Source organism: Trichomonas vaginalis, chromosome I, assembly GCF_026262505.1.
Source record: "Trichomonas vaginalis G3 chromosome I, whole genome shotgun sequence".
In the NCBI taxonomy this organism is placed as follows: Eukaryota; Parabasalia; order Trichomonadida; family Trichomonadidae; genus Trichomonas; species Trichomonas vaginalis.
In genome coordinates this window covers 947,720-961,225 of record NC_067203.1, presented here as the reverse complement: position 1 = coordinate 961,225, position 13,506 = coordinate 947,720, and the positions used below count along the sequence as shown (strand labels likewise).

Below are 13,506 nucleotides of genomic sequence, written 5' to 3'. Positions count from 1 at the left end.
ACAGAAGATACCAAAACATCATATGAAACAGAACATAAAATTGCAATCCTAGGAAAAGATTTTTAACAATGTTTTTAACGAATATGTGAGAAAATCACTCAAAAATTAAGAAATATTTCACATTTTGCAATTGCGCAAGGTCAACATGGAGAAATTATAATTACATCATTTAAAATAAAGTTTTTGAGTTAATATAAATATAAACAAAACAATTTTTATTATAAACATACTTAATCTGATAATGATAACATTGTTGATGTGTTTGCAAATCGTTTGGATTTGGAAACAGGTTCTATTGTTGATTCAGGAGAGTCATCTGAAAAATAATCTTGGTTTTCATCATATTCGTAATCATAATCATCATAATATCCATCATCAACAAATATATCTCTGAATAGAGTAGACTGGCAATTCAAACTCTTCGCGGCAGCAACAGCAGTATCAAATTCGATTTTTGCAATATCATTTGATATAATAACAGTATATATAGTACCATAATGATCAAACAATGTTCGAAGATCAATTTCTGTGACACAACTTTGCAAACCATGTAAAATAACAACTCGATTATTATAATCAATATTTTCTTGTAAAATACTCTTCTCTAATAATGTTTTAGCGCCTTTAACTACTTTTTCTTTTCGATTTCGTCTGTATTCGGCCTTGTTTCCGCGATATTTTTCGACTTGCAATGCTAAAGCAGCTTTCAAGAATTTGATTTTATCTTGTTGGATTTCTAAATCACGACGTAATGGGGACTGTTTGATTTCTTCTATTCTTTGTAATAATGCTTCGATTGCATATGCTGTATCATCATACATTGTTTGTAGTTCTTCTAATTCTTTCTTTCCATCATCAGTCTCTTTTCTAAGAAGATCTATATTTTCTGGTGATAATGATTCTTTTAATGAATAATAATCATCGTTGACATCATATAAGCATTCTTTTAGACGATTAACATCTTCTTTTGAATAATGTAGTGGAAATATCTGAGATAAACCAGTGACTGATAAATTATTTGTATTGTAGATTTCCATTGCACCAAATCTTTCGTTTTCTAATTCACTTAATCTTTTGCGAAGAATTTCGTTTTCTTGTTGGAGATCTTTTATATCGCGAGTGAGTTTATAAACATGATCGTGAAGTAATTCTTGACGACTGTAATATCGTTTTTTGTCATCATGAAGTTCTCGTGGAGTTGGAGGGTAAATTTCTGTGTATGGAAACCTTGATATTGGTTCATGTGGTGCAAATTCTCCTGTTTTATAATTTATGTCTGATAAGGTATTTACAAATCGATCACGAGTTCTCTTCTTTCGAGGAGAACGTAGTGAAGCTGTAATTTTAAGGAAATTAAAAAAAGACGTTTATAAACAAATAAAAATTCAATGATGATATTAAAAAGGTGTGTGTTTGAGTGCTTTGGATATATTGTTATTCATTATTGTAATTGTTTCTCTAAGAAACATATTGATTATGGCATTTTTTGATAATGATTCTACTCCGATTTTCCCAATCATCTTCAATATATCATTTGATATCGTTCTACATGAAATGGTTCATATAAGTATTTGTCATATATTCGATCTGAAACATTGTCTTTAAAATAAAACTCAATTGCAAAATACCTCAATTCTAAAAATCAAAAAATCTCTTGGCACATATGTTTGAACTCTTGATTAAGTATGTTTTAACAAAGTAATTTCTATATACTGCACTAATCAATAACTCTTCAAATATTTATTAACCGAAACACGTATGATTAACAATGATATGTCTATTGGCTTGAGATGGGGTAAGTTATTCTGGTCATTATGAGTTTTAATAATATATAATAAATATTTCCCAACTATGAACAATGAATATTAATCTTACCGAATAAGAGTATGAATGAAATAGGTACCAAATATATAATTATCATATGAATTGTCCTCCAAATCAAGAATATTCGGATGATTGTTTTATGAATACAAATTTTAAAGCATGATGGCTGTAATTTCCTTAAGGAACTCAATATACATACTGTTCTTTGCATAAATGTACGCGAAGAATTACTGACCCAATTAAAAGAAAGTTATGAGGCAAAACGTTTGATGAAAAATATGAGTATGCCAAAAATCTCTGAAGTAAAAATTATCAGTTTGAGCATTTATATGCATATGACTGTAATCGGAATAGAAATTGCGATCCGATATTGGATGATTTGTCAAATTAGATGTTTATTCAAAACCAAATTATATTTTAACTGCATTCATCCATCTCAATCAAAATTGAAAATTTATGTTCAGTTTAGCGGTCTAATTTTGAGAAATTTCTAAGAGACTCGATTTTTGAAAAATCTTTATGAAAACTAGTTTTAGTATGTTTAGCTCATTTGCATGAATAAACTTTTTTGAAAAGGAGAAAAAGATGTGCCTGTCACATCACAATTAGATTAAAGAATTAGGACATATCAAATAGAGCAATAATTTTTATAGTAATTTTAAAGTGATTGGTCGAATTTTTGTGAACGCACTTTCGGTGGGAAAAGTGACAGAAAAATTAAAATAGGAAATGACCACACACTTCTCAAAAAAAACGATGAGTGTGTTTTGATATCCATGAATTGTTTGGACGTCTTATGTATTTCTATTTTCTTGTCTAATGTAAACATGTCGAAGTAAGCCAAAATATTTTAAAAAAATATTAAACAAGAAACACATAAGCCCTTGTTATTTCACCAATTTTCTGAACTTAGCGGCGGTGATATATTGAATGGCGAACCGAAAAATCTTCACAAAAGCATTGTGAATGGCGGGCGGTTTTGACAATACGATATTAGTGATATAAATATGCTTGCAGCATACGGCCATCGCTTCCAGACAAAATTCCTTGACCCAAAGGATCGCATTTTCCCCAATCTCTTTGGTGACGAGGGCGCTGATTTGGCTTCTGCACAAAAGCGTGGAGACTGGAATCAAACAGAAGAACTTATCAAGAAGGGCAAAGAGTTCATTCTCAACGAAGTCAAGAAGTCCGAAATCCGTGGACGTGGTGGTGCTGGTTTCTCAACAGGCCAGAAGTGGAGTTTCGTTCCAAAGCCAAGTGGCATCCCACATTATCTCTGCATCAACGCCGATGAAGGTGAACCAGGCACATGCAAGGATCGCCAGATTCTCACAAACGAGCCACACAAGCTCGTAGAAGGCGCTCTTCTCGCTTCATACACAATCCACGCTCACACAGCCTACGTTTACGTTCGTGGTGAATTCCGCCATGAAATTGCCTGCTTACAGAAGGCTATTGATGAGGCCTACGCTGCTGGACTCATCGGCAAGAACAACAAATTCGGATGGGATTTCGATATGTACATCCACTCCGGTGCTGGCGCTTACGTTTGCGGTGAAGAGACAGCCCTCCTCAACTCCATTGAAGGTAAGGCAGGCCGCCCACGCTTTAAACCACCGTACCCAGCTGCAAAGGGTCTTTTCCAGAAGCCAACCATCATCAACAACGTCGAGACCATCTCCTCCGTCCCAACAATCTGCAAGCGCGGTGGTGACTGGTTCTCATCCATCGGTATCAAGGGCTCAAAGGGCACAAAGATCTACGCTATCTCTGGCCACGTCAACCACCCATGCGTTGTTGAAGAAGCTATGGGTATCCCAATCAAGGACCTCATCAACAAGTACGCTGGTGGTGTCCGCGGCGGCTGGGATAACCTCCTCTGCTTGATCCCAGGTGGTCTCTCCTGCCCAATCCTCACAAAGGAGCAGTGCGAGACAGCAGTCATGGGTTACAACGAGCTCTCCGCTATGGGCTCTGCTCTCGGCACAGGTGCTATCATCGTTATGGATAAGTCTACAAACCTTTACGAGGCTTTCAGACGCGTTTCTCACTTCTACATGCATGAATCTTGCGGTCAGTGCGGTCCATGCCGTGAAGGAACAGCTAAACTCTCCGACATCATGGACAAATTCGCTGAGGGAAAGGCCACAAAGCACGATTTACTTATGCTTAAGAAGGTCGCTTACCAGACATCTAACTGCATCTGCGCCCTCGCTGGTGCTTCTTCTGACCCAATCAAGGGACTCCTCAAGCAGTTCAGACCAGAGCTCGAAAAGGCTTGCGTCGCTGAGTAATTATAAGTATTTATTTCACGTTATTTCATAAATCATACATATATCAATCGAAAAACTTAATTATTTTTATTTAATACTCTGCAAGAAGATTTCCTACATCTACTATTAATAGATGATCTCTCTATGACATTCTATGAGTATTTCTTCACTATCCTAAAAATATTTTTCATCATGAAATGATCGATTCAAATATTTTATATGTTTTTCCAATAGAGATCACTATTTTGATTGAATATCATATTTGTTTGATTGTTTTTGAGCATATATTATTAATAATTGCTTTATGAAATTATTAAATTGAGAATAAACAATGAATTTTATAAGATATTTATAAAATACATATAAAATATAATATTTTCATAGATTTAATATTTCATGTTACTTCTTTATTAAACAAAAAATTAAAAAGTTATTTTGGATTTTTCTAAAAATTATTCCAAAATTGAAACAACTTCAGAAATAATAAGAAGATTTATATGAAATTTGAAGAATTAGAAAAAATTTGGAATTCAATGATCTCGAAAGAGGAAGGAATGTGCTAATTTTGGCAGCTCTGATGTAAAAATATTCATTTTTAATGATAATTTAAGGATTTATTATGAATTAGTTCAGTATTTTTAGGAGCAATTGGCCATCATTTATACAAGGATGATACCTAATAACATATTCAAAGGGAAATCCTATTGAAATCGACATTTTCTAAGATGAAAGAGAATAGAATTTTAAATGTGAGCCAAAATTATTCTGTATTACAATCAAAAGCATATTTGGCTAATGTGTTCCTGATTAATCGATGCATTGAGAAAAAAATATTTCCCAAGAAAAGTTGAAATTCAAATTAACATAAAACAAAACATACATAATATTTATTTAGTACAAAATAAGTCATAACAACATGATTTTATGCAAAAATTTCATTCTCTAACAGCATATTTGCAGCTGCATTTACAGGAGATTCTTCTGGATACTCATCAACCAGAGATATAAGGATGTCCTGTATTTCATTCGCTCTTCCAATCTCAGAAATGTATTCTAAGTCATCTCCGATCCAATTGTTGATTTTCATCAGTACTTCGGCTAATCTGTGTTCACTAAATTGTTCCATGGCGTCAATAATGTCAGAAATGGCCTCATCAAGCCAATCTGGTTTTTCATTCAGAGAAAGTGCATCGGAAACGGATTTAACAAGGATCTTGGCTATTTTCTTCTTCGATTTATGATCTGCATTTGATTCATAAAGTTTTACTAAATCTGAAAAAATATTTTTTCGATTTAAGTCGTCAAAACACTGGTTTTCAATTGTAATCTCAATGAAATAAGCTATTTCGCTCAATTCCAGTGAAGAATCGTTTGTCGCTTTGAAATATGACGAAATTTTCTTAATAAGGGGTTCGTAGTTATTTAAAAAGAATTCTGGGATACGTGATGATAGACAATTAGCTGTATTAACGATTGATGGGAAGAATTCGTCAATTTCTACAGAAGGAATTAATTTTCCAAAAATGTGAGGAAAAGTACTCTGAAGAACAAACGTTCTTGTGATAGACAAGTCACATAGATGGCAAATAACCCATCTGATCCTGTCTTGCGTGTAGTTATCTGATCTTTCGTAAATATTTGGTAAAAATTGTAAAATTTCGTTGTAAACTAAAATCCTGTTCACATATAATTGGTCGAATTCTTCTGTTTCAAATTGAAGAAGCTGAGGAACGGCTATTTCTGTAAAAATGAAGAGAGAATTGATTGCGTACTGCTCGTAAGCGCTACGTGATTCCTTTTGTAGAATTTTAAGGATATATGTGAGAAAATCGTTGTTGAAAAGAATTTCTGTGAAATGGATGCCAATTGTTCGATCAGACATCAAATTGATGAGAAAATTGGTGAATGGGCATACTAATTTGTTGTTTTCAGTATTGTAGTTATTCAAAACTTCTTTGATAAAACCTTCATCCAAAAAATCAGAATTTTCTTTGAGATTTGCCATTGTTAAGTAGACTAATACTAATAAAATGTTATGTTTAATGTCATTATCTTGGACTTGTAGAAATTTGGTGAAAATCGAAAACATAAAATTTGGAATATCGAGTAATTCGTTGATATTTGGAATTATATCACCTTGTAAAATGTTTAATAATTCAAGAGTGCTATTAAATCCAGAATTTGGATCTAGAATATTTGAAATAAGAGGTTCAATTTCTTCATTTTCAATGATTGAGAAGTAATTCTTGCCTTGAAGATCGCCTTCAAAGAGTTCCTTTTCAAGGTCTATGTGTATACTTGTGTCCCAATGATGAACATCTGATAAATCCTCATCTTTTTTAAACTCCATTTTTAAAATCTTTCACTTTTTTTTAAATTTTTTTGTGAATCAAAAATTCAGAGAATTTATAAATCACATCAAATCAAGAGTTCGAAACCAGTTCAGACCGAATTTTTAAGAGCCAACGAGGACAATATATTCGAAGGGCAAGCTCAAAAATAAACAATTCCCATAAATCTACCTCTTTTGAGCTGAATCAAACTGTTTAGTCGAAAATGTTTGTTATATAAATCTGAATAATATTTTTAACATTCTCAAAAGATTTCGTCATCCCCAGGACATCATAAACCATAAACATATGCATTACTATAGCATTCCAATGTACCTGCTAATTCATAATATCGGTTTCGTGCATTTCTATCATGGAATCATCGACAGTATAACGAAATTTCGAATTATTATCCATTTGTTTTATTCTATAGGAATTGCGTAATGTAGAAGTAACTTACCTTCACTGCCTCATACTTCAAAATCTTCATCATCATAATAGTATGATAATTCCATTTTAACATTACCACTTTCTTCTGCATAGTCAAGAGCCATATTCCCTTTATTATCGCAAGTTTTCTCAGGATTTTGCATTGCTTTCATTCAATGAGAAAATATTCGCAATAGGAACCAGTCTATACGAGTACATATTGCTATAGACAGTTTTCTCTTTAGATCCTTAGATAGCAAGATATAAACATCCAAAGCTATCTTCAAAATTAAAAAGAAAATGTTGAGTTGAGTTTAAAATCAAAAGAGAAGAAGAGGTTACAATGATAAAGGTGAAAATAACTTTTAATATAACAAAATAAACAAATATAATAAAACATACATATAAAAAAAATAATAATTAATTATTGTTGTCATGTTTGAGTTCTTCAAGCATAACTGATGCATCAGGCAGCTCGTCAATTGCTATACCTACGAACTTCTCGTTGTTGTTGACCAAAGTCACAGGCATAAGTTTGCAGGACTTTTCCAAGTGTTCGGCCATGTACGCTTGCATTATGACCATGTTTGGCCTCAGAATCGATAACATGGCCCCCATTGTCCCTAACTTGTCCAGGAAGGGGTCTGTTGTCATTTGAGGGGAGAAATTGTTGGATTCCTTAGCGGAGATCTCTTTTCCATTGTATTTGGCCGGAACTGATGGAGGGAGGAACTGAACGGCTTCGAAATACTGATCTACGTCTAACATCACGGAAACTTGCTTAGTATCTGAACCAGCGTCTACTACAGAGTAATCTTTGATGTATTGGAGTGCTCTTGCTCGATGAACTCTCGTATTATCTGTATTCGTAAATAAAAGTAAGGAATAACTAATTGTTGCTGCAAGAACAAGGCAATCATCGTCTCCTCTGTATAATTGTGTTAATCTTTGGTTCATCTTTTCTTCCATTTCGTTGATTGGTCGCATTATATCGTTGTTTTCCATGGCGCAATAGACCAAAGTGCCTCCGAAGAACTTCCTCGATAAATATCCTTTGCCGTTCTCGATCGGAGGGAACAATTTGAGTGGAATTGAAGTTTCGATCATATCTTTAATGGTATTCTGGCATAACGTCGTTGCATCGTCGTAGAATGATGATACTTCTAGCGATTTCAGCTCGAAAAAGATGTAATGGTGCTCATCAAATGTTATGACCGAAGCTCTGACGTCAACTTTGAGGTAATTTCCATCGGAAGTGATTCCGGACAGTATCTTTGAGGTGCAGCCGCTCTTCTGTGATAAAATATCGTTGATTCTGGAGAAAAATGACTCTTGAGATTTTGATGGAGCCTCTCCCTTGATAGTAAACAGCATTGTGTAGTGCTGGCCGATGATCTGCTCCGGTCTGTAGTTGAACATCTCTGCAATTACGCTTGTAAAGGCCATAATTGAGAGATGATCGTTGATAATCAGAAGAGGAGTGTCAGTAGAGTTCAAAATCTCAAAGATTGGAGATCCTTTCATCCATGGAAGTACTCCAGATTTGCTGCCAACTATGAATTCTACTAAACATTGGTTTTGTGCAATGAAAATTGGGTCTAAATCCATAATTAGCCGGCCAAGCTGGACTTTCATGTCATCGGCATCGAGGTATCTGCGCCAAAACAAGGCAAACATGAGAATTGATGCCATGACATATACTAAAACGTCCATTCCGCAAAGGAAACCAAGGTGGGCGATCTCTTCAGTCAAGTAGCTGTTGTATAGATATGTTAAATTTGATTTAATCGGCCTCAAAGTCTGGAAATTGATATGAAATGAGTGAATGTAAGGGGATCCGAGGCCATCGGTGACATTTTTAGCAAGAGTACCGGTCAAATATCCTATTAAAAGGTATAATTGCTCGAAACTGATCTGATGATAAAATTCATGAAGGCTATCAAACTCTTCTGACTCGATTTGGTTCGATCTGGTTGCATTAAGTATCTCGTACAATGGAACACTTGTCTCGTTACTGTCCTTTATGTAGTTAAAAACATCATTATACAAAGTCAACATATTATCTATCGTAATTGATGAGAAATCGCTTGTTGTGTTTGCAAATTGGTATGCAGCGAGCACGGAATTCAAAGAAATGGCCGAATCTATGTCAAGTTTTTCGATACTATTGACAGTATTCAGCAAAGAAGAGATTTCGTAGTAAGATTTATATGTAAATGCCCACAGTAACATGTTGAAGAATGCATATCCGATCATTACACCTAAACTTGGGCTTGTTTTAGGGATTAATGTTGAAATTGGAAATTCTTCAATTTCTTCGACGTATTCTTCATCTTTAGTATCATCAGGGCTCTGAGTATGAAGTCTAAAATATTTTTTCAGGTCTTCCGAAATTTCTGACATGACACTTTTTCTGAAAAAGTAGACAGTGAATGGCTCTGCTGCAATAAAGAGGACAATAATGGCAACAAGGATATATATTAAGACGTTTGATACGGATTGGACACCTATGTAACCATGCACGTATTCATCTATGTAACCGAATGTTTTTGCGACTAAATTCATGATATTTAGAGTAATATTCGAGAATTTATACGCTCTTTCTCTGATATGCTCCGCGATTGTTGAGTTGTAAGGGTCGGAAGCATTGAGATCATCGATAAAATTACTGACATACGTGAAGTAAAAGAGTAATAACGCTTTTACTTGAAATCCTTTGTCCAAAGACTCAGTTATGTTATCAGCGTACGGGAAATAGTTTACCTTATCATCCAAGAATATCTGTCTGATGTTAGAAAGCGGAGGAGCCTCAGAAAAGTACGAATTTTGGATAAATAATAATCTCATCTGCACAATAAAGTCATTTAGCGTATCATTGAGTTGCGAGAATAATGTCTGGATGGTAACAATCGACGACGTGTTATGTTTTATCGATTCCAACAAAGATTCTTCAGTTACAAGATCATATACGCTCTGATTCAACGTTTGGCATATCGTAATTGATATAAACACCCACTCCGAAGCTACTTTGCTTATTTCTGATGAGAAATTCCGGAATTTTGAGATATCTCGCGTTCTTTTCAACACAAAAAAGGGATAGACCGAACAAATCGGGATAAAAGCAACAACAACGAAACATTGGATCCAAAATATCGCTTTGGAACGGTTATTTAACGGTTTCATTACGTGTTTTGCGATATTTGATTTGATATTCATCTCAATTTGCGTTGCTTTGATGACAGACTTCTCTACTTCGTCGTCTCCGAAGAAAAGACGTGCGAGTTTGTCAACTCTAAGCCCAACAAACTGCGCATATCTTATTTGGAGATGAGTCATCGGTAAATCTATCTTTGTATCGCTTATTGTTGTGCAGGCTGGTATGACGTTGTACGCGAAGTCCTGTTTGAGCTTCAGAACCATGTCGTTGTTAGGATATAAGCAGTTATAAGATCGAAATACTTCGGAAAAGTCCGCAATCTGGCGGTTGAGCTCTAGAAGTGCTGACATGGCTGGTTTGAGCTTGCCTCTGATCATACTGTCCCAAAATCTCTCGGCTTCCATTTCATATGTTTGGTATTTTTTCATTAGATCGTTTTCTGGAGAGAGAATCGTATCGCGTTCGAGTTTACATACGGAATGGAGAAGTTCGAACAAGAAAAACGACTGAATTGTTGGTAATTGTTTGAACATATGTAAAGATAAAATTGTTCTCTTGATGTTTTGTAAGGTTTGAGGGTCGTCTGCGTATATACATTTAAGATATTGATGAATGGCAAGCACTTCGAGCCTTGTTGACCCTTCAAATATTGGGTCAATTTGATTTAACAAATTTTTCGTAATTTTACACTCTAAAAGTGCTTCCTGTACGTAAAGAATTGTTTTGTCTTTGTCAATTTTGAGTTGTTCTAGAGATTCGAGGTCTTTGACCAATTTCTTTCCTCTGTACTCCAAAATCCAGTAGAATATGGCTATTAATAAGATCAGAGAACCAGCCGATATAAGGAAAAATATTGTTTGGCATTGAACATTTGAAAACCAAATTGCGCAAGGAGTAATGACCGCGTGGCTGATGTCGATAGCGATAGAAACTGCTGATAGGAAGTGCGATAAGTAGGGGAGCCTGTAGAGTCGAACTGCGTGTTGAATTGCATAAATAAAATAAATAACTGAAACAAGAGTTTGAACAATCTTAGAAGTAATGTTAAAAACTTGTATTACGTAGACTATATCCGCCAAAAAGTGGTAAACGCAATTATAATTTGGAAAAAGAGTTGTAGGAAGATGAGCTTTTGAAAAAAGAGGATTTTGAAAGAGAAGTGGGGATAATGAGAACGTAAACCATGTAGCCAAAGCAATTACAATGATTTCTAGTAAAATTAAAGCAATTTTTGAAAAAGATATGTCATCTGTTTGGAATAATGCAATTTGATAGCCGATAAACATCGAAGGAAGATAATAGTAAACTGCTGGATTGTATAAGAAAAGAATTCCACGAATTTTGAGTATAAATGGGTGAATTGCTCTTGCTTTTTTATAAACGATCCAGATTATACATGTAACAGTGGCTACAGCAATAAAACAAATCGTAAATATATGAATTCTGAATGATTCGAAGGATAATCCCATGATTTTAGTTGCAAAACCTAAAATTATAGTAACTATACTTTTAAGTTGAGTATTTGTCGACTCATCTGAGTTTAGGGTAACAAAAGGAAGAAAACAGACTAACCAACTTTGTAAATATGAATACAAAACAATCAGACATGAAAAAGCGCCAAGAATTGGTTGCTCTGATAGTAATGTAGAAAAGAAATAAAATCTGGACGGATAAGAAGAAGGATCAATCCGATTTTCGATATCCGTGAGTTTACTAAAAAAAATTAAAGTTTTTATGCAAGGGGGTGAAACATTTTGAAAATTTTCAATTGAATATTTATGCACTTTATGGAAACGATTATATAAACAAATTACTCGATAATGCCAAAATTAGGTTCTCTCAAAAATTGTAACTTTTTGATTTAGAAAATATTCATCGGAATAAAACGGAAATTATAATAATTAATATCTAATAAGTTCCAAAAATTTTTATGAAGATTTAATTGAAAGGTTTTGAATTCTATGAATTTATCACGCACAATTATTTTCTACAATTCTTCCGAATAATTTATAAATAAATTTTACATTTCAATTTCTGTTTTCTTTTTTCAAAGAAACATGCAGATGAATTAGCCAATTTTTTTCCATTTATATATATATCATTTATGCTGTTGCCATCACAGGATTCCAGGCACCCAATATTTTGCTCAGATTTCATGTTTCTAAGTAGAAAATTCAAGAATCCGAGATTGAATAGATGTTAAAAGAACTCAAGTATTAGAAGTCTACTGTATATGTGTTAAAGGCCAGGAAAATACTAATACATAATTTTTTAAGTCTATAGAAACATTTATGGGGGGTATTATTATTGTAGTCTGGCGGTTTTAGCCGACAATGCAAATTTTCGAATAATAGAGTTTTTGGCCAGATAAAGAACTACTCCATATATCTTGCGTGTTTGCACACTATATGCATAGATGGAATTGATGTTCTTACTTTATTTAGGTACCAAAACATGCTTGTAAAATCTCTTTTTTAGACGTCAATGATAGTTTTGTCACTTTTCCAGACGACATTGATAATTTTGTCACTTTTCCATGGACTGAGCAATAGCTTGTTTCTATTAAATACAGACTTGCTTCTCTAAAATCCCCAAGAATTCTAGAAACTTGAAGAAACTACTATCCAAGTCATATCAAACTCGATACATTTTTGCTATTTGTGATAAAAATTTTGAATTTTAAGGGGGCATTTACAATTTTTTTGACATCTAAGATTTTTATCTCATTTTTCTAAGGTAAAAAGTTAATATTTTTTTGGTCGAGAAAAACATATTATAAATCTTTATATATTACATAGTATGACTGTTAAACTTTTTTTGGTATTCCACTAAGGATATTTTGATTTTGTAAGAGCATGTCAGAAAGTGGTGAGAGGTTATCGATTTTGTAATTTAATCGTCGTCGTTATCGATTTTGTAATTTAATCGTTATCGTCTTTTTCTAAACGTGCATTTTTACATTAAAAGCAATGCAACTCCAAAATTAATTGGTATTTAGACTTTAATTAGGTGCAGACAAACGAAATGCAGTCCAAATATTTTGGTGATATATGAATTACATAAATTTAGGGAAATTGAAATTATATCTTTTTAAATTTTTAGGAAAACAGATTTATAGAATTGTTTAAGTCATCAAAATAATGCAGACTTAGGTCAAATTTTCCAAATTTAATCATTTGCAAGACTTTCAAGCGACTTCAAAATGTCGAAATATAAGTCCAAAAATAAAATTACGATTACAGTCTATCCTCAATTATTATCACGCTAATTATTGAGTGACCCATGCGTTCGTATGTATGTAATACCTTTTAAAAAGGAGATGAGAGAGATAAACTACATTTACAATTTAAATCTGATGTATTTACTTGTTACATTTACAAATGTAAATGTTTCTCGTAATGTTTACATTTTGTAAGTATAACGAATAAAAATGACGCACTTTTTTTACAAAGTCAAATTATGCGATACAACTTTACTTGTTACATTTACA

At 33.6% G+C, this 13,506-nt stretch overlaps 4 protein-coding genes across 4 annotated transcripts, besides 1 other annotated feature; 1 reads left to right on the top strand and 3 right to left on the bottom strand.

Annotated features, from left to right (window-relative positions):
• Positions 1-201: 201 nt before the first annotated feature.
• On the bottom strand, positions 202-1,359 carry TVAGG3_0905630 (RNA-binding domain, RBD family-containing protein; the record flags this gene model as incomplete). The annotated part of the gene is made up of 1 exon (XM_001321435.1): positions 231-1,037. One exon carries the CDS (start codon positions 1,035-1,037, stop codon positions 231-233), a length of 807 nt encoding a protein of 268 aa, XP_001321470.1.
• A 1,437-nt stretch (positions 1,360-2,796) lies between these two features.
• On the top strand, positions 2,797-4,377 carry TVAGG3_0905620 (hydrogenosomal NADH dehydrogenase 51 kDa subunit; the record flags this gene model as incomplete). Its single annotated transcript, XM_001321434.2, has 1 exon — positions 2,832-4,121. The coding sequence occupies one exon, from the start codon at positions 2,832-2,834 to the stop codon at positions 4,119-4,121; it is 1,290 nt and encodes a 429-aa protein (XP_001321469.1).
• Positions 4,378-4,999: 622 nt separating this feature from the next.
• Positions 5,000-6,450, bottom strand: TVAGG3_0905610 (uncharacterized protein; the record flags this gene model as incomplete). The annotated part of the gene is made up of 1 exon (XM_001321433.1): positions 5,023-6,450. The coding sequence occupies one exon, from the start codon at positions 6,448-6,450 to the stop codon at positions 5,023-5,025; it is 1,428 nt and encodes a 475-aa protein (XP_001321468.1).
• A 716-nt stretch (positions 6,451-7,166) lies between these two features.
• Positions 7,167-11,757, bottom strand: TVAGG3_0905600 (PAS domain domain-containing protein; the record flags this gene model as incomplete). Its single annotated transcript, XM_001321432.1, has 1 exon — positions 7,280-11,485. The coding sequence occupies one exon, from the start codon at positions 11,483-11,485 to the stop codon at positions 7,280-7,282; it is 4,206 nt and encodes a 1,401-aa protein (XP_001321467.1).
• A 1,134-nt stretch (positions 11,758-12,891) lies between these two features.
• Positions 12,892-13,098: a mobile genetic element.
• The last annotated feature ends 408 nt before the right edge of the window (positions 13,099-13,506 follow it).